This window comes from Silurus meridionalis, chromosome 11 (assembly GCF_014805685.1).
Source record: "Silurus meridionalis isolate SWU-2019-XX chromosome 11, ASM1480568v1, whole genome shotgun sequence".
NCBI lineage: Eukaryota > Metazoa > Chordata > Actinopteri > Siluriformes > Siluridae > Silurus > Silurus meridionalis.
This window is the reverse complement of record NC_060894.1, coordinates 9,010,623-9,032,672: the sequence shown is the minus strand read 5'-3', so window position 1 is coordinate 9,032,672 and position 22,050 is coordinate 9,010,623. Positions and strand designations below refer to the sequence as shown.

The 22,050-nt window shown below is 40.0% G+C and overlaps 1 protein-coding gene across 4 annotated transcripts; it reads right to left on the bottom strand.

Moving 5' to 3' along the window:
• Positions 1-399: 399 nt before the first annotated feature.
• rfx3 (regulatory factor X, 3 (influences HLA class II expression)) lies at positions 400-22,022 on the bottom strand. 4 transcript variants are annotated; one of them, XM_046861204.1, is made up of 17 exons: positions 21,843-22,021; positions 16,125-16,246; positions 14,697-14,785; positions 12,690-12,957; positions 11,846-11,920; positions 11,177-11,358; positions 10,962-11,081; positions 10,655-10,779; positions 10,457-10,572; positions 10,165-10,280; positions 9,914-10,068; positions 9,372-9,469; positions 8,126-8,275; positions 7,199-7,407; positions 5,855-6,008; positions 4,748-4,790; positions 400-4,561 (listed from the first exon to the last, which is right to left on the bottom strand). In XM_046861204.1, the coding sequence occupies exons 2-17, from the start codon at positions 16,239-16,241 to the stop codon at positions 4,320-4,322; spliced, it is 2,259 nt and encodes a 752-aa protein (XP_046717160.1). In that variant the 5' UTR covers positions 16,242-16,246; positions 21,843-22,021; the 3' UTR covers positions 400-4,319. The 4 variants fall into 4 exon arrangements, with proteins under 4 accessions (XP_046717160.1, XP_046717161.1, XP_046717162.1 ...); XM_046861205.1 differs by lacking the exon at positions 21,843-22,021 and adding an exon at positions 21,330-21,793; XM_046861206.1 differs by lacking the exon at positions 21,843-22,021 and adding an exon at positions 20,887-21,292.
• Positions 22,023-22,050: the final 28 nt, after the last annotated feature.

The following is a 22,050-nucleotide window of genomic DNA, read 5'->3' as shown; positions in this document are numbered from 1 at the left end:
TCAGCAACAGCAGAATCAGATTCTGTGACTTTGACTGCAGAACTGTTTGTGACAATCTGGTTTAAACAGTCCTGGGATTTTACATAAACAATGGAGCAAAAACAACCCCAAAAAATACATTGTGAGCAGCAGTGATGGCCAGGCAGAGGAGAATGGCTAGACTGGTTCAAGCTGACAGTAACGCTAAGGAAACTCACCCACTGTTTACACCCACGGTGAGCAAAAAGAATCTAAAAATACTGACATTTTCTATGTGAAAGTAAACGTTAAAACAAAACCTGTTTGCTTTTTTACATTCTGTTTGCGTAGTATTTGAGTCGGTCGTGAAGCCGAGATGCTGAGTGTGAAAAACTGCATCTTAATTATTGGTAAAGCTAGAAACAGCAGTGGTGAGACAGCTTTTTCAACAAGGAAAAGTTTATTAATTGAAAGACAAGCCACAAGTAAGTAAACAACACTAAAGAAGCTAGCCTGAGCTCAAGTCTGAAATATTCAGAAAAACCAAACTACATGTGTCTTGGATATTTCTTCTATTTTTTTTCCTTGTATACGACACACTAAATGTTAATATGCTTTTATAAATATAAAAGTTCCCCAGTTTTGTCATCCATCATGAAAAATACACAATACAAATCACTCTACACATAGTGGTTAGCACTTAGCAATTTTCCCAAGAATATAAATTACTAAGAGAAATTGGAACACAAAACAAAACACCCCTTCCCTCACACACACACACACACACACACACACACACATCTGTAAAGTACAATACATTTTCAAAAAAAGAGTAAAGGGGCAGAAAAGAATCACAATGTACACTATAGTGGTTAAAGAAAGGGCAAGTAAATAAATAACCATCCGTTTTAGCTCAATATTTACAACTACGACTGCTTTTCCGAGCCGAAGTGCTCAGGAGTACCACAACGCTTGTGCTTGCATTAGAAGGCGCTACAGCAGGCCACGCGCACACTACGTAAACTGTCAAATGGCACTTAAAATATTCCCAAAACATAAAGAAATGAAAAATGACCACCATGCTATAAAATAATCAAAAGAAAAAAAAGAATGTAGTGATGACTGGGATAGTGCAGCGGTCATAGTGGCAGAATAGAAAGAGTTTCCAATTTTTCGAAATGAATACAGTAATCAGTCACCACCATAGTGGGATGAAGTTATGGCTGTGCCTCTAAATGTGCGTGTGCATATCTGTGGTAGGTGCGAGTTGATTGTGATGTGAGGGATGTTGGACGGTAGGGACACCTGAATCACACCAAGAATAGACCTTGTAGTAGAGCATCCAGCATAAACTCAGCTGTTCTGCTCCTATAGTTAGAATTGCAGAAGTAAGCAAACGTCGTCTGCTCCTGGAGGTCTTGGTGAGATTGAAGGCACAGAAGTCTCTTTACAAATGAAGCTGCCTTGCTAGAACTAGAGGAGCCTTTTCCTGTTTACTCCAGCTTAGGGGTTTTGATATGTTCGTCACATTTTTTTTTTGCAGCCTATAAGTGGCACGAAACTCGCATCAGTTAAGGTCGGCTATCTCCAAAAACAAATTTACAAAAAAAAAAAAAAGCACATTGGTGCTGAACAGTGTGTATCTAAAACAAATTTAACATTCATTGAAAAAAAAAAATGCACTGTTTAGTACAGCTACTTCCCAAACAGCATATTGTATTTTAATCAGGGATGGACAAAAATCACAATAATTAAAGGCATTTCTGTGGTCCATGATTGCTGGACTTTTAGTTTCAAAAATATATTTTTTTACTTAGTTGGAACTTTCTTTCTGAACACAAAGAATTTGATTGGTATAAATTAATCAATCTTTGGGGCCCTAACTGTCTAGTGATATGCAATGTGGGATGTGGCTCATTTTAATCTTAAATGGCTGTTATCAAACTGCACACTTGACTATACAGCTAATGTTGGCTCTCTATCTTGTTTTCAGGTACAGCTACTATTAGATACAAACCATGTTGCTTTAAAAATTTTCCAAATTTTTTAAACTAGTTCCTGTTAGTTTTTAAAATATTAAAAGATAAATGTGAATTGGGACATAGCCATCAAATCTAGCAAGGCCAACTTCAGTACGACAAAGTGAGGGTAGGGTGTTCGGGGTTGTATAAATAAATTTCAAGGCGAGTTAAACAGGAACAGTAGGCTTGTTAATATGGCAAAAAAAGAGGCAAAAAAAAAGCACAGATTACTGTGCAACAGAATATAGATATATTAAAAAAACCTGTAAAATCTTGACATTGTAGCAGCACAACAAAAGCATGCAAGACCAAAAGCACTTTTCTTTTTACTAACTGCTGGCTGAAAGCTCCTCACTCCAGGCACAAGAGGATACAATAAAAAACGCCTTAACACAGGAATTAAATTAAAACATGATCAGTGGGGAAAAGTAGCAAAAGATTACACAATTTAATATCACCAGCTCTGTATTTCCTGTCAGCTGCCTTAGTTTTGGTCAGATCATTGCTGTATACAAGGTGACTTTTTCTTTCATATTTCATTTTATAGATTGCACTCAGGAGTTGAAAAAAGGGGGGGGGGGGGGGACTCATGCTTTAGTTACTTTGAGAGAAAATTCATGAATTACTCTACACAAGACCGTGATACTTTACCTCCCTATACAAAAGTCTGAAACAAATGTGAAAATATGCTGTATGCATGTCTGCAGACAAATACTTAATGTGTTAATAAAAAATATTTAAAAAGTAAAATTGAAATGAAAGAATTAACAGTAGTTAAAGACTGATTTTTTTTTCTTTTCTTAACAATCAATAAGTCCAAATACAACAGGAATTATAATAAACAAAGCAGTACATGATATAGCCTGCGCCTTTTACTGGACTCCTGCTACACAGACTAGTTTCCAGTTTTAAATATATTTATATATATAAAATCATCTGGTAGATGAACTGGACGCCCCCCCCTACACACACACACACACACACACACACAAATCTCTGTATGACGTATATCAAAATCTCCTGTTGATGAGCATAGTACCTTAACAGTGCACTGATCGACCAGTCAAAATAGAGCGCTACAAAAGCAACACCACCTGCTCAGAATCAGCTTTACAACACAAAAAAATAACAGATTTATCCTATATATACTTAAACCTTTAAATATATATTTATATAATTTATTTGTATAGATCATAGCAAATGGCAAGTTTTGGTCCCCTGTACAGATATCCAGTGTGTAACAAAGGGAATGACTGATGAATGGATGAGATTAAACAGTACGACGTAACGCACATCAAAACTTGTGGGGCGTTCGTCCAACGGCTGGCACCACTGGTGTGAGGTAGGGCGACTGTTACACAAACGACTTAAGACAGACACACACAAATCCCATACTAAACAATCAAATCAACAACTTAAATTTATGTTGATGACTGACTACAAATCCAGCCACGAGCCAAGTTGCAGAGATCAGGTATTAGATATCTAGCAGTGACTATTTGCAGCAAGCGTCTTAGAAGAAAAGAAACAGCCTCCCTCAGTGCGACGCAGGTGGCTCCGGCGTAACGGAAAAGCTGTTGCTGGGTTAAGGCACTAGCATGAACCCGAGGTACATTAAATCCCTGACGTTAGCTCAGTTTTACAACACGGCACAGGTAAGAGGGAGGATATGAAGCTGTACGACAGCCTGGAATAGCCAATATCAACACTTCCAAAACTTTTTTCTTTTGGTCCATTACTTGGGGCGGGGGGGGACTGGTAATGCTCACCAGGATACGTAGAGGATGTGAAACAAATCCTCTCCTAAGACCAGATCAAGAGACTGATTCAAACAGAAGGCAAGGTGAACGGCTCAAGGAGGAGGCTGGACATTTCTGGACAGCTCGCTTGAGGTCATAGCAGCACAATACACAGCAAGATTTTCAACTCTGACACAAAGCCACATAGAAAAAAAAAAAAAAAAAAAGTAAACAGTGACCAACAGTACAAATATGTTAAGATTCAGTGTTTTTTTTTTCTTCTTGTGGAGCTACTGGCTTGGATTGTGTTCGTCATTGAAAAAAAAAAAAAAAGATTCTTTATGATGTAGGGACTAACATTGAGCATCTTCTCTGCTTCAAGGGTTGCTCTGAATTAAACAGACTGATCACATAAATTAAATTCATAAAATGGCAGTGCATGACTGAAGCATCTGCTGATGTATTGTGATCAGACCCTGCTGAACATAAGAAAATGTTTCATGTTGACAAGAGAAGGATGGGATGGAAATGATTAGAACCAAGAATGGATTCACCATATGAATGGATAGGGGGAAAAAAATGTCGAGAGCTGGTGAAAGTGTCACACTGAGGCATAGGTGTTTCCGGCTCCGCTGCAGTGACGGATGGTCGACTGCTGCTGCACTGCCATTGTACCAAGCATGTCCGACTGCACCACGCCAACCACGGCGCTGCTTCCATCTTCCATAGTGCCCACCTGCAACACCTGAATCACCTCAGCCTCTGCTTTTTCTTGCTTGGTTAGCTGTTCTCCTGCCTCCTGCATCTCTTCATCCAGCTCGCTGTCCATCTCACTTATTTCATCTGATAGAAGGAGAAAAAAAAATTCTAAAGGTTATAATGAAGACAATTAAAATGCATGCTTAATTTGCCCCTTTTAGAAACAGAATATGTCTGTACAGCACAGGAGAAGCAAACCAGAATCCAAAATAGACAATTTATGCAGATTGTACATGAACAGCTTGCAGGCCAAGGTTTCTGCATGCTTACCTTTATCGATGTTAGTGGGCGACATGGTATTTAGGTCATCAAACTGAAAAAAGGGCAAGAGTAATTGTTTACAAATATATTACACACTAATCAGGACTGTACAATTTTAAAAACCTTGTCCTTAATACACATTTTTATATCCTGTGTGTGCAGAAAGAGCTTAAGTTTATTTAAGTGTGATGGATATGCCAAAACGGCTACTCGGGCCATTCAGTTGGTATTACAGCTAATAAATGTAGAAAAAATGTAAAGACCGATCATGCAGAAGAATGGGCATGATCGTTCTGCAGAGATCAGGTATTAGATATCTAGCAGATATCTTGTTGAAGATGCGCACACTTAGATGAGGGGATTTTCTGCCATTCTTCTTGGCAACTCCTCTCATACTTATGTTCATGTGATATTTCAGGTTATTTCTAGAATCCTGTTTTCATTATGTGGTACTAAGTGTAGTTTAATAAGATCATATATTTGAACAACTGTAGTATCAGGTAGTTAATTTTATTTAATTTTTTTTTTTTTTTTAAATAAAGGGGTCTGAATACTTTTCAGTGAACTGTACATTAGAGATACTGATGGGTGGGATTGGGGGGTGGGGACTGACAACATTGGGTTCATACAGTCTATTCTTTTCACCAGGCATGTGCTGAATATCAGGATCATTCTATAAATAAAATAAATCAATAGCATGGCGATGTGATTCAGCCCAACAAGTTTCTGTTACCACCTCAAAGCTAAAAGATTTTATCAGCACATCCCAAAGATTGCAATTAATGTACTAATGAACTTGTTCATTACAGTTAAATGTTGAACATCCACACAGAATCTATGGCTGAATCTCTCATACAGACGCCATTAGGCTGATCTTATTGACTTCATCTGCCTTACAGCTCAGCTAGCACTGCTGTCAGAGCTGCTGTTACACAGAATCAATCAACACCTCCTGAACAAGTAAATTTGTGAATTGGTACACAAATGTGGTATAAGTGGAGCTAATGAGTGATCAGTCAGGCTGCAGAATACATCCGAAATAGAAAATCACATAAAAAAAAAAAAAAAAAAAAGTTGTACTAAATTAAGGATGTTTTACATTAGGAAAATACGTACTTCTCCCATAACCCCAATGGGAGTCTCTCCAGTTGCCTGGGCAACGCGGTGCTCCACCAGGTAGAACATGTACTCGTCGTAGAGCAGCCGGATCAGGTGGAAGGAGCCGAAGCTGGCAGCACTGCGCAGGGTCAAGTCTCTGATCACCATTGAGCTGCAAGGTAACAACTAGAAACCTGAGATTTTTTTTTCTAATCAAATAGAAACTGTATATTGTAAAACAGTACCAATATTAAATATGTTTATGAACTTTATTTACTATTAGAGGAAATTGTCTTATTACGATTGTAATAATCATGACAATCCTTGCTTTTTTTAGAATGATCTTCACTTCTGAAACACATTAGCACTTTTTAGATCAGCAAAAACATCCAAGCTTTCTCAATTGTAGATAAATTACATCATGCGCAAATAACGAAAACAGGTAAATGGCCCAAAAGTGCATTTTCGGTTTTCGGCCGAAAGACTTTGATCACCGAAAAACTGTTTGTTGTGATGACGCAAACAGAAATCGCGGTCTGCACGTGCATGTCTGAAGCAACATGTCTGCGGTGTGGACGTATTTCAGTATATCTGAGAAAGACCCACGGATAGCGATTTGCAAAACATGTAATGCCGAAATTTTGTCTGCAAAGACTTTCTCCACATCGGGTTTAATTTATCACCTGAAATCCAAACATCCCGATCGCTATGCTGAATATGAGAGGAACGCGGCACAGAAAAGCAAAACCCCTCCAAGCATGCGCACTCCGTCTGTGGCGGACGTTTTTGAAAAGGCAGGAAGTTTCCCAGTGATAGTGTTGTATTGTTGTTTCTTTAAGCAGTTGCACTGGTTCTAAATGCACTTTGTTTTTATGAAAGAACATATTTAATTTTACAACCTTTCAGCAGGCCAGAGGGCCTGTACATTATTATTTAATGTACACATGAGTGCATTAAAGTTAAACATTTAAGTTTGAATTTTAATTTATTTTATCCTGTTCATTGTTGCAATGTGCTATACATAAATATTTTCATAATTTGTAATTGATTTATTCTTTGAAACTTTAATATTAATTTATGCAATTGAAATGCCTTGATTTTAGTAAGGTTAGTACACAGTCATAGCCATAAATGCAATGGTAATAATAATTGGCATAATTTCTTTCGGTGTTTCGGTTTTCGGCCTTGCTTTCCTCTTTTTCGGTTTTGGCCCAGAATTTTCATTTCGGTGCATCCCTAGCGTAGACCATTTCCATGCATTTTAAATGTACATTTTGACATTGACAACTGAGATGATAATCATCTGTTTAACTAAAAACAAAAGAACAGAGAAAGAACTGTGTGTTAGGAGCTGGAGCTTGCCTGTAAAATGACCACTTGAGCAGGAACAGGCGGGCTGCTTTGGGAAAACTCGGCCTGTCCTCATATGGCTTGAGGACTTGACTGACCACATTGTCCAGCCAGGCGGCCCACTGCTCCAAGGAGCTCTGCTGCTGCAGCGTAGCCTTAAAGTCCTGCTCGAGTCGCTGCACCATGCCCTCCTCACACTGGCAGACCCATGATGCCTGCTCCTGCACATATACACACACATATACAAGTACTGCTACTGCTGACAGCTGGACTGATAGAAGTAATTTAATTCATTATAAAATCACACCATTATACAAATCAATTACTTCCAGTTATTTTAGCATCGTGTATGTCAGTGGGCCATTATGAAATAATTAAGTAACTACTAGCCAAAGTACTAAAACACAGAATCCCATTTTTACATGTTATTTACCAATATGTTTTACCAGTGCATACATAATCTCAGTTTTGCTGTATGCCCTTTGGTAAATCAAAAGCTGTACACTTTTGTACGTGTTGTGACGCAGATCACTAACTACATAGAGTGAGCAAGCAGAAGTATGAGACGTACTCCGCACTGAAAACCGATCAATGTTATTCTGGTTTAACAACAACTTTTTTTTACCCCGGTATATAGTAGTTGTTAAAGATGTGAACTCCATATTAAATCAATCACTACAGCCTGAATTTCACACTTGGATGCACTTTGGCTCAGTCTGTTGATTGTTCTGCTTTACTCTACATGACTTATTGATTCTTACACAATGGCTCATGTTCAATGACTCATTAATAACAATGGCAGTGGAATAACAAAAACACAATCAAATTCAGATGTGGGAGTTACCATTATTTATAGCTGAATACTGTTTGATGCACTGGAAATCGATTGTTACCCCCCTCCATGAGCACAAGCTAAGAGAGATATGAACTGAGATGCACCTGCACGTTGGCGAAGTCCACGCGGTTCAGGTCACTGAGCATCTGGTTGATCTGTGAGGTGTTTTGCAACACAGCACGTGCTGCCTGAGCCAAGTGGTTCAGAGACGTGTATCGGCGCAGCGTCTGCGCAAAGGCACTAACAGCGGATACCTGAGGCACAGAAAACGGGGTTGCACTAAAAACAGGTAATAGTGTTATGCATTTAATGGCATGTAACCTCTCTTATTGGCAGCTGGCCAAATATTCCCTTCTAATTCGAACAAAGTGCTTATGGTATGTATTGGAGAAATATGTTCATCTTCATAACGTTTCTTTTCAAATCATTCTCATGTACAATATATACATTATACCTGAATTCATTATACAGTGGTCCCCCAGTTATCGAACTTAATTCGTCCCTTAAAACCGTTCAAAATCCGATATGTTCGAAAACCGGACCTAATTATCCCATAAGAAATAATGGAAAACCAATTAATCCGTTCCCGAACTCCACCAATACCCAATAATTAACAATTTTTTCCTGTTTTTAGCCGTATTAATAGTCAGGAATCCCCCTGCCACGCCCCCTACAGTGGCTGTCATGGTGCTTCAGGGAATGCCCTTTTCCTTCGCTCATGCGTGCCCCGCCCACATTGAACTCATCGCAATCGGGCTTCCTCCGTAAAGCACCGTGGATATTATTTATGGACTGCCTTTTGCCGGATTATCCCGATCTCTGCGGGTATTTTGTGTTGGCTCGGTAAAAGTATAAATTAACAACTTTACAAGAGTAAGAAACAAAATGATTACTGTACTTACCGCTAAATATCACTAATATTGTTCACAAACAGAAGTTGCGATAGATGCTTACTCAGCAATGGCTGAAGCGGAAGCAGTTTCTTCCCCTCGCGCTGGGTTGGGCAGCGTGGGTGGTGTTCGATAACTGGAACTTTGTTCGTTCACCGGACCGAAATTTCGTTCGGAAAACCGTTCGCTAACCGGAATGTTCGATAGCCGAGCCGTTCGATAACCGGGGGACCACTGTACATGAATTGGTATATAAACACTTCCAATTCAGGGAAAAATGGTGTCACACCACCTCATGGTTACTTATTTTCCTATACCAGCAGACAGTCATGTTTTATTACCGTTCTAACTAATTAACTCATTGTGATTCATTTTGATAGCGATAGCCATACAAACACTTAAGTACAAATGATAGGTAACAATATGAATTGCTGAATCTATGCAATTAATTTTCACCAACCTTGGTCTGGACCATCTTCTGTGGAATGGTGCTCATGGCATTGGCGAGCCAGCCCTCAAGGCTTTTGGCAAAGTTACGGATGGCTTGAGTCAAGGCACCTGGATAGAAGCAAGAGAGAGCTCTGAGTAAGGAGGATAATGTATAGTGTAGGTATGTATAGTACTTTCAATAGTGGCAAACAATTCAACTATTACAAAAGTAAACCATATATAGACACTAGTATAAATATTTATATAAATCTAAATTCATATTTCTATATACATGTTCCATGCTCATGATGGTATTTGTGATTATTGTCAACATTATTAAACATTGTTATAGTGTATATATAAATATGTGATTCGCTTGTTTTACTGTTATCTAGATTTAATCCGAATCTCAATCAATCAAAACAAGAAGCTCGATCAATAATGTAAAGAAAGTCTGTGGAATTTATTTTACATTTACAGTGTTTGGCAGACACTCATCCTGATGATGATCAACCAATCCAGTAAAGCAGCCCCTGCTTTAAATGCACTGGGAAAGTTTATAAGGAAGCTTACTAGGAATGGGTCTGAGGACATCAGGGATGAGGATCTCTACTAGAGCCTGGTACATCAGGTGATCGCAGGTGTTCATCCACTTGAGCACAGCCTCACTCTGGCATAACAGCAACAGCCTGGCACGTGGCAGACGCCCCTCGATCTCACTCATCCCACTGTATACCAAAAAAAGATATAATAATTTATTCATAAAACATGATTACTATTTTGACCCACTGGTGTATGGGCAGAAGTAAAATTAAGCAACACACCTGTTTTCTGTCATGGTGATGCCCTCTATTGAGTTGGAAGGGCAATAGCGCCAGAACGTCTGCCACAGCTTCTCTATCAAGCTAAACTGGAGGTTTACCACCACGTCTAAGATGGCCTTTGAGCCAATGGGAAATATGAAACATTTCCATTCAAAAGTTGTCCCAAGCATTATTCACAGACACTTTCAACATCAACACCAACATGTTATGACAGCTCTTCGTCCTTTACGGGGTGTACTAACTCAAAAAAATAAATATATATCTGTAAATCATCCTCTCCATAACCTCTTACCTCACAGTGTTCTCTGTATAATATCTGAAGAGCTTTAATGTCCTCCATGCTGATACCATCTACTCCGTTCTCTCCAAGATCGAGTTCTACAAACTCAGGGATGGCCCTTGATGCGTCTGCAAATTTGAACTGTGTTAATTAAAATCGTTCCCGTTGTTACAACCTTAAAACGGAACCTGTTCTTACTGCACTCCTTACCCAGGAACTGCTGGTGGTGCTGGCTCTGTGCGAGGACAGTCTGCTCTGCAGCATTGGGATTGTGATGCCCGCTGCTCGAGTAGTTGTCGCCTATAAAACCATCAGCCTTTGGCACAGACTTAAACCTGTAAAAATAATGACATTAATAAATCAAAAGATCTTGAACTTTAACAGTATAGAGAATAACTGAAGATTACTTTCATGTCATACTGCACTGGATAACATCCAAAAAGTATTTTCAGGATTTACACTATAATTAATATTAAAAGTACATTAGAAAATGTTTATAAAGGAAAATGGAGTGTGCCTCTGTTTCTGATGTACAGGCTGCTGCCGCAGTGCCATGTACTGCATATCCTCCTGCAGCCGGTTAAGAGGCGAGTCTGGTTTCAGGCGGATCCCATAATAATGATATTTGGAGTTCCCTCTGTATCCAGAACACAGAGTTAGCACACTGATGTGTGGTTTTCATCGATACAGAAATCAGAGTAAGGCTTCCGAGGTGGCTACAGGTCAAAGTACCTGGTTCCGAGGCGGCGTGTGCGCAGGCCCATGAAAATGGAGCGAATGAGTTTCCCAAACGATGCAGCATTGACCGGATCGAGCTTCTGCTCCTGGCAGTGGCGCAGGTAGTGGCTGTAGAGTGTAGAGCGAGGCAGACTCACCCCCTCTGCTGTCTCATAGTTATCCAGAAGCCATTGCAACTGTAGAACAGCATGGACATGATCTTCAGCTATATTTCTACCTTTGCAATTGTAGAGTATGCTAATTCTGACGATCATCAGAAGAAACTAAATGAGATAATCATTTTTTTTTTACCATAGTGTGACCCTACTGTTTACATTTTGCTCTCACTTTTTGCAAGTAGGGCTGTGTGTGATTTAATGTAATCTCATATCTTTAACAGTAATGATATACTATGGTACACACTTTCATTAAAAGGTAAATTTAAAATCAAACTCAATTTTCTAAATTCTTAAAAACACTAAAATTCATATATTGCCCAACACTACTTGCAAAACTTCAAGCTTTAGCTATAATAACTGACATCCAGAAAAGTGTCAAAATAAAATAAAGCAAGCTGCCTAAGCCCCACACCTAAAGACGGAGAAACGGGGAGAGTGCATAAACGGGGGAGGGGGAGGTGATGGGAAAAGAAGAAGGCATCATAGTCATGTTTTTGTGACTTACGTGGCTGTTGAGCAGTGAACTTCTCTGACTGGACAAACCCTCAGACTTTTGGAGCGTCTCAATCGCCATTTGAATCTGATAGACCAAAAAGCAAAGGGGGAAAAAAAATGGACGAAAAATAAAAAAAGAAGGGTGGGGGTGGAAATAAAACAAAGGCTGTAGCGACAGAGACCCATACTGAAAAACCGCCATGATATGCAGTAATCAGTACAGATTAGCAGAAAGTAAAACTGCCAAACTTCCCGACCACCGAATGACACACACAGGAGGAGTTTCACATAAACAAAAAAACCATCACATACGTGCTATTCAATGGAATAATTCACCCAAAAATGTGAATCAAGCCAAAAGGTGTACTTATTTTCACATTGACATGTTTGGGGGAAGTGTTCCTTTGAAACATTGAACATTTCTGCAAAGCAACACACACACACACACACACACACACACACACACACACACACACACACACACACGCACGCACGCACACAAGTCTTTCAGAAAACACTACCACATCTTACCACCAGGGGTCAAAACTGATCTAGTAATCATCTTGTAAGCTCACTGCTTGAAGAGAAAATCTACATTTAAAGGTTCATTTTAACCCTCGTGTTCTGTTTTGTACTAATCGTAATGATTATATTGAATATATTTTTGGAATAATCCACAAATATCTTATGCTTGTGTGAACAGCTGTTCAAAGGAATAAAAATCCTTTTCGTTCGATTCAAATCTCATTTATGTTTGTATTAGTTTTTGTTCTCAAAACAGAACATTAAGGGTTAACTGTTCATCCTCACAGGTAATTAGGATTTATTCGCTGTTTTTATGAATGTGTTCGTACCGTAGCAGGAGAGGCCCTGGTGGTCTGCGCTGTGGTATGAGAGGCAGAGCCATCCATGGCGTTGGCCCCGATCAAGTAAGCTCCTGAGCTGCTGATGATCTGACCACCCGTGAGGCCCATTGCCAGCCCGCCGTTAGTGCTGCCGTTGTTGGCCAAGCTGTGTGTTGTCACCACCGTGCTCACCTGGGGCGTGGCACCCTGTGTGTCAAAGTAGCTCCCACTGCTGTTCTGACTGTACAGCTGTGGCTCTGAGTACGAGTAGGTGCGTCTACATAGAAATAAACAAATATAGATAAAATTATATAAACAGTCATGAACGTTCTTCCGTATGTGGATATTCTGGTTGGCATAATCTATACATACGGTTTAATACTTTCCAGTCAATCCACAGATGTTTTAGGATATTATATATTACCAAGCGAAAATTTATAAAGGTACATAGAAGGTCTATAGAAATTGTAGCTTTTTTTTTTTTTTTTGGTCCAAGGCTTTTTGCTTTGCTTCTTAAACACTGCATTTTCAGATTTTTTCTCCACACGTTACACTTTTGGGAGTAAACGTAACTTAAATCTGTAATATATTATGCTGTTCTTCATATAAAATAAATAAAGTAAAAAAAAGAATAGTGAAAGATTCACTGGTGAAATGATGGTGAAAGATTTGGCAGCTACACACGTTTTTTTTGTGATTCTTAATGTGAAAAGAACAAGCCAGAGCAGTCACGACGCCAACTCTGTGCAACAAACAGTTTTGTGCCAAGTAACGCTTTAGAGCACACATGAGGTTTCCTAGCTTTGCACAACTACAGCAGAATATTTCTATGACAAATTTTTAATTGGTATCTCTTTTCCACCAGTTTAGCACCTACCACTAGGTTGGGCACTATTTTAACCTGATATGATGATAAATAGGAGGAAAGAAAAGATGACATAAATAATGCTTCTAAACGCTGCTGAACAGCCTGCAGTGCTTATTTTGTCATAAAATCTTTGTATCCATGAGAACCTGTTTTTAGAAACGGATTCACCACACAAGGTGAGTGTTGTAATTAATCGCTGCCCGTGCTCTGCTTTGATATGATGACAACCTTCCTCTTGGTTTGACTTTTATATTTAGAACACCCGCTTCCCAATAACATTTGTTAATTTGTGAACGATTGTTAATGCATTTATGCTTTCACTTCCATGTATTGCCTTTCAGTCTAGTGGTTGCTTTAGGCCTAATATCAGTAAAAGTGTATCCTTGACATGATTCATGGTAAAAAAATATAGATACTCTGAAATGTGTACTCAGTCCTATAGTATATTTACCCTAATGAAAAGAAAATAGGTCAGACATGCCATTTGTTGAAGGAGTTTCATTGTACAGTCTGTAAATCAGCTGCACGTCCTTCACTTCATGCGCATGATCTCAGTGAAGTGCTCTCCATCTCTCGAGCACGGCACAGCAAGCTGATGGCTTCTTTAAGACCTCGTCAATACTAGCAGTCACTGTCAGGTGACTTGTGCACATTTTACACCCCCACTGTGGCTCAATTGCCGTCAATGCCAACATGTTTTTCTGACAAGTTTCTTGCCTTTCTTCATCCCTCCAGCACAAAAAGCGGGGCAAAGCACTTGAGACCAATGCAAAGAGCGAATTTGTGTCTTTTGTTGTAGGGGAACTGAACGAAGCATTAAGCCGAGCTCCGGTGGATCAGAGGGTTTGGGTTTTGCCAACAACGCCATTTGCTGTTGCTTCTTTTTTTTGAGGGGGGATTTTCCTAAAACGGACTTTCACCCCATGTGCTCTACAATTAAGGGATTTTCCCACTTTAACTCACAAATCATGTGACTGTTGTTGCAGACAAACAAAAAAAATATGAATATGGGAATATGGAAATATGTGTGCCCCCCATGATCATTATTCTCGTTTACATTGTTGCCTATATTCATTGGCCCAGTTAACTGTGTCTGCATACATTAAAAAGTTAAGTAAGGAGATATTTTGCCATGCCAGTGTACTCACATGGTACCGTTGGTGTAGACGCCGCTGTTCTCCTCCACATACTGGACTTGGGTCGGGTACACATGCTGCACCTGTTGAACAGTCTGTGCCTGCAGGATTCAAAGAGCAAAACTGTTGAACTTCAAGTCCACCATCAGCTTTGTTGTTTTAGCAACGTTTTAATGACTATCCATATTTTTCAATCTTTTTATTAAGATAAAACAAAACACCAGAAATGTGTACAAAAAAACAGCTCATCTTTTACTTCTTTCTGTGTCCAGCTGATCCCATACTGCCTCTATAATATTTAAGCCTGGACTTTGTGGAGGACATTCCATGACTGTCAAGAGTTTTATAGAGTTTTTTCTCTCCAAGTATCATTTCACATTAGTACTGTGCTTGGATATGCTCTTACTCTGCTTTTCAGAAGGGATGGCATGAGGAAATCAAACCTGTCTCTACTTTTTACCATTCATGATCCCATTAATGACATCAATGTCACCAACATCACTGGCAGAAACGCAGCCCCAAACAGGACAGACCCTCCACACCATGTTTCAGTGAAGGCCACAAGCACTCACTCTTCCATCGCTCGACAAATTTTCTTCTCACTCATTGTCGACCCAAAAATCTCTTGGATTCATCACGCCATAATACTCTTCCATTTATCGTCATTCCAGTCTTTGAGAGATTTAGCACATCATACACTTTTCACCCTGTTCACCTTCCAAATAAGTGGTTGCTTGGCTGCTATGCTTCTGCGAAGACCATTCCTGATCACGCTTCTTTGGACTGTAGAAGGGTCAATTTGGCATCCTGAAAAAAGCTGGCAGATGCTAAACCAGGTCCTTGCTGGAATACTCCTGGTCTTGCAAAGAAGAAACTCTGAGAACTTTGTTAGATTGTGAAAGTTTTCTTGGCGTTCCTGTCCTTGTCCTCTCCTGATTCTTCAGATTTCTTTAGCTTGAATATCTTCAGTATCCAGTTTGTTTGACGATTTCCCTTTGCGAGTGGCCTTGCTGATGCGAAAAGTATGAATTCTTTGTCTGTCAAATTCTGTGATCTTTGGCATTTGGAATGGAATGTGAATAAAAGTTGGTCTTATTATCAAGTTTCAATGAATTAAACTCATAGAACGTGTGTATGTATATATTATATATACACACATATACTCTATGTATATGTATAATGCTTAAGCATGTCCCGCACAAACCTGGTGTAATAGACTTTTTTCACAGCAGTCATTTTGCCATGAAATAGTAGCATAAATACAGATACTACCAATGACATTAATAAGGGTCCCATTCCATTTAGGGTTATAGGAGGCAGAGTATAATCATTATTTTATTGCTGAAACAACAAATGGTGGCGTAAGACCTTTGCGCATTGCTGTTAATAGTAAGCATACTCTGTGCAGCATGGTGATGTCAGCACCAGAGAGGAGCTGACCTGCTGGACGGGCACCTGAGAGGGCACCTGCTGGGTGGTAACAGCAGGCTGCACAGGCACGCTGGTCTGGAGGGGCACTGTGGACGAGGAGTCAGTGCCAGCCTCTGGGGTTTGCATGGCGCCTACATTGAAGAAGGATAAAAAATAAATAAATAAAGTATTTAGAATTAGAATAACATTTTTTTCCATCAGATTTTTTACCATCTGTTCTAATAAGGCAGTGTCACACAGCATATGTGATAAGCAAAGCCACAATTTATCACATAAAATCACTAGATAATAAAAAAGCGGATCAAATGCTCAGATGTCCTCCTGCCATTTACATCATCTATGTACTATGTGCAACGCCTCAGGGCTAAGGCTGAACTGTTTGTGTTGTAAGTCCACCTTTGCAGCAAATAGCTATTTTTTGTGCACAAATCGATGTTAAATTATGTGTCGGATTATAATGTAATGCTGATATGAACACACTGTATACAAACTACACTCGCATCTGCCTGAGCAGAGTTACTGCTATCTGATCATGCCAGGAGTAAACAGGACCCATGACAGTCTTTATTTTGAGGGTTCATACTAGGTTGTCTTATGTTTTAATGGTTATATGGCTGTATGCATTGGATGCATTTACAGAAAAGCTTGAAGCTGTGTTTCATGTGTCAGGCATACTGCAGTGACCAGATTTACTCAAAGTGCTATAATTAGCTTAAAAACTATCTACTAGGTAAGTGGTCTTGGGAGCACCATAATACCTACAATGCTTTAGGGTCTCTTCTCAATGCTCAGTGGGCTTTTAAAATTATTATTGACACTAAGAGATTTGTGCATTTAAGGTGTAAGATGTAATAAATAAGCTTATAAATGGTTGCATGACCATGATGAACATGTTTTTCCCTTTATATTCCCATAAGGCTATTTCTTATAGTACACTGTATACAGTGGCAAGTTGTTACATCAATTGCAACAACAGTCCAGCTTGTTTCTCTCCCTCTATGAGTGAGCAATAATTAGAAATCTGCAAAGAAATCCAGCATCTCATTTGCTCTAGCAAGGATTTTATTTGCATAAATTATTACCGGTACTTATTTTATCATCCAAAATAGTACTGTGTTAATGCTTGGGGAAAAAAACCCAATTTATAAGAAAACAACTAATGAAACCAGTGCACGAACCTTACGCTTATTCTTTTAACTGACAGTGTTTTATTACCAAATTAGAAAAAAACTACACGTTTGCAGCTAGAATCAAATTAGGCACGCGTAATGAAAAACATTGAAAGTGTGGATGCGTGCGCGCGTGGTATTAATGATTGGTAAAAGAAAGATGGAGCAAAAAGTGCATGGCTGGGAAATAGAAAGAGCTTATCAGTCTGCGTCCATCTGCTCAAGCCCTAAAGAATCGCCGCATCTGTGACGTTACGGAGACACCTGTCCCAGCTGTGCTACGCGAATTCAGCCGAAAACCGTGTCTCGGTTGTTACTCTGCGAAACTCAAGCCGCGAAACATTGCGCGTTCCGGTTCAAAACAGGACCGATGTGTACAGGGTTGCTGAATTAGAACAAAGATAAAATAACTGAGAATCAGCCAGAGTTCTTTACACATTCTGAAAGCTGCAAATGAATGGAGCCTGTCGCAGTGTCCACAGTAATAAAGGCAGTTAATGATTAAGCGTTTCTGCGCTTCGGGGTCTCGATGCTCCAGCCTGAGCCTTTACAAACCCTTTTGCCAATCTAGCTGCGGGCTAACCGAAATTACACGTCTACAAAATCCAAGATTATCACAAAGCCCCGTGATTCATCAATCAGCCTGGTGCGGCTAGTGTGTTCGAAAAATCTGGATTGTGATTCACCTCGGCGAAGCGCTCTTGCGACAGAGTCACTCAGACGCTTGCCACACCAATACAAATACGACAGAAGTATGAAAAGAGAAGATATAAGAAGGGGATGTGTGTGATGCTGCATGAGCATTGCCTTCAGCTCACCTGCATGACCTGCACCCTGCCTGTAGAAATGTGTTTTTTTTTTTTTAAATAAATATATATATATATATATATATATATATATATATATATATATATATATATATATATATATATATATATATATATTTTTTTTTTTTGCTACACAACATTTCTGCTGTCATCTATAATACAGAGAACCCAGGCAATGGTACATACACGCATCTGGCTTTGGATTTGCTACTGCAATCACAATTTGTGGACATCATACATTTGTAAAGCCAAGAGTGCTTATAGCATAAAGCTTTGCAGCCTCATCCAGAGTTTCTTGCTGCATAAAAGTTCTGCTGGCAAGAGAATTATTACATACGAAGTCTCTTCTGGCTAATTATCCCCTTCAGCTAACAGACAGCCTGAAAGACTTTCCCTGGAGGCTGAGCTCATGGCAACATGTCTCCCTCCACCTCCTCCTCGCCTCCTGTTTATCATTTACCTGGAGGATACAGGTGCTCTTTTTTTGTTTTGTTTAGAACGATCATTTCCACTCTGCGTTTAGCAGTGTGCATAAAACCGGATTTTTAGTCTACTGATGGAACAAGTAAACAGATTTAGATCCATTGCCATGAAAACAGAGTCAGCTTGACCTGCAGAATTCTCATGCACAATAAACTAGAGCCTTCAAACAAAGGCCACCTGCTCCCTGGCTCACCCTGATGAGGATCGGTGGAAAACTTGCCACAAACAGGCACCTGCCCGGCTTCTCCTACACGTTCCGTTCTCCCCCACCCTCATCTCCAAGGCCCTCTGCACCTTCCGTGCATTCATGTGCTCCCCTGTGGCCCACTTAAGTCCCAAACTCAGCCTGCCTCAAAAGCCAAGTGCTAACAAAGGGCCAAGAGGAGGGCAGTGCTCACTCTTACTCACTCTCCCTTCCTCCCACCCACCCTTCCTCCATCGCTCTCTCTCTCTCTCTCGTTCTTTCTCGCTCTCTCTCTCACACACACACCCCTAGATCATATGCAACCCCCTTTTCTAGACCAATTTTTACCCTTGCTGGAAAGGTTCTCTTGAACGCCCTTACATCATTAGGCGGTTACTCCAGTGCATCGAATATTACCAGAGCACCTGTTAAATGCAAACACACTCACCTGACTGTGCAATTATTTCTTCTTACACCTCATTACAAAAGATCAGATTAAAAAGAAATAAATATATAAATAAAACCCCACCATCATGCAATCACATACGCACAAAGCCCCAAACTGGCTAATAATCAATATGAATTATTAACCCACTAGGTCAGTGGCTCTTAAAGCAATTGGAAAAAGGAACAGGATACAAAGAACAGGTGGCACTGCCCTATTTTTTGCTCTCCGCCTGCCTTTGGGCGAGTAGTAATGAGATCTGATAACTAGCCCTTTCTGACATCCTGTCCGCAGGTGTGGACATGTGGGGGAAGATGATGGGCTAAAAAACAGGATACACCCCAAAAACTCGATCTGTTACAGGAGAAAAAAAAAAAAGTTTTTTTTCCCCCCGCCACCTCTGTGCAATACAAATAACAGGCGTAAAAGCCGCTCATTATCCCTTTTGCTTTCTATAATTCATTGGAAAGAAAATGTTCAATTCTACCATCACAAGTGCCATTTTTAAGAATAATAATAAAAAAACAAAATAAAAAAAGTCCCGACTTTGACAACAGCTTAATGTGACTTGAGAATCAAACATCACACCTCATATTGTAGATCTGAATGATTTGTTTCCCAATCCTCCCCCTCAAGGTAGGCCTAGTGAGCACCTGTCGAGGTCTTCGCAACCTGCTCATGGTGCACAGCTGTTTCTCCGCCTAATGAAGACAACAGGGGGACCGGAGAGGTGGCGGCACCTCTCACTAAGGATTCTGATGCAATCCCGGGAAACCGTTCACAAAACTGAGATGGGGAGGAATTCTGACTGGGGGGGTGAAGAAATAATAATATAATGTAATAGAAATGTGTGCGATACAGGATAAGGATCTTTCAGGTCATTGTGCCAAGAAAGTCTTAATCCAGTGCCAGAGATTCTGTGATATATAGAGTTACATGAGGAAGATGAGTGTTCCCCCAACTGATATTATACCAATGTTTAAGACAGGTGATGTGGTGAGATTATTCGTATTTGTTTGCTTTTTGGGCAAAAATAAAAAGAGGCATTTGGAAAAATTCATACTTTTTTGTAGTATAGAGGATCATCACCTTAATAAACCCACCCCCAGGATCTACAGTGGGCTGAAGAGTCTCGGATCAATAAAATAAAACGACATTTTGGAAGTTATTTAAAAAGATTTCTCAGCAACAGGGTATTGTTTTCACATATCCTGCAGGTTATTTGTAGAAATAAGGGTTGTTGTTTTTTTTCTTTTTATGCTGACTGTCACATCTGTAATGATCCAGATGTTATATTCCACACAGAGTTAGATCTTTGAACATTACAGCTGTGCACCGAATGGAGCAAGCCTTAAACTCAGAACACATGCAGCATGCAAACCATCCTAAAGCATAAAAACATGACTGGTAAGAAAATCAGTTACAGAGTGACCCAAAGAGACTAATTATATTGATGAAATTTTAAAAACATTCATCAAAAGGGCCAATGTATTTAAGATACTTAATGATCCAGCTGTTGTGCAGATGTACCACAACTTTAAGCAGACACAAGCCCCAGACATTAAAAACGTACACAAAACTATAATTGTTGAGCTCATGTTATGTAATTGATCACAGTCATGCACTATTGTCCATTCATATAAACTACATGAGTGGTGCACACCTCCAGCCTTGAACTGAAGTGCAGAAATCCAACCAGCATGTTCCTCAAGCAAAAAAGAAACAAAAAACAAAGACCAAATGGGTAATTCCTGGATAGCTAGGCTAGCCTATGCTAAGCTAATACCAGCTATACCAGCTATAACAATAGATACGGAGCGAACCCTGTGCTAGTTTAGCCATCGGCCTGGCGTTTTCTTCACTTTTATTATTTCATTATCTATCAACACAATATCATTTAAAACCGAATTCGTATATACACATATAAAACCTGCATTTGGCCCTGTTCAAACAAATCCATTCCCAGCTCTCGTAGTTCATTAGCCCCCATTAGGACACCTGCTACAGCTAGTCAACTAGCTACAAATAGGTTCATCTGACAAAAAAAGCAGCCATTTTTTCCCTAATTAAAGCGGCGTGTGAATGTTTTAATGAGTAAAAACCAGCCTGTGGAGCATCATTTCACTTCAGTTTGCGAGGAATTGAGCTTCCAGGATGAGCTTCCAGGCTGAGCGCCTGCCTCCGAGCACCTGCTCCTTCCTGCGCCTTCACGAGAAATGATGCTGGCAGCTTCAACTACATTTTGACACAATCCGGGCTCGGAGAGGAAACAGCTTGTGGCTCATGAATGCACGATTCATTTCATAGGGATTATTCATACAGAGACGTTCATCTTTATTCTACAAAGAAAGAAAGAAAAATATTCACTAACGATATGCGACGCGCGAGACGGACACGACTGTCGTGGCTAAGCTAGCTTAGTCGTTAGCGGAGATGGAAATCATTGGCATGTCGCTAGCCGGCTTTAGCAGCCGAGCGCACCTGAAAACGTGGCCACTATTAACAATACAGAGGATCGTTTCATTTGTGGAGCGAAGCGACGGCGTGTGAGGGGGAAAAATCCCCCCCATAAATAGCAAACACACACAGAAAACCCCCGAAACAGCGCGAGATATTCACCTGAACGGTGTGGAGATGAGGATGAGGATGAGGATGATGAGGGTGGCAGAAGGCGGTAAGGATGGAGCGCGAGGTGCTGGTTGTTGTTGTTGGTGGGTTACAGTCACCAGGACTACGGTGACTATGGCGCCGAATCACGGGGCAACGGTTGCTATAAAGCGCAATGCGCTCACAACCTAACTTTAGGTGCAAGAGTGTTCGTCACGAA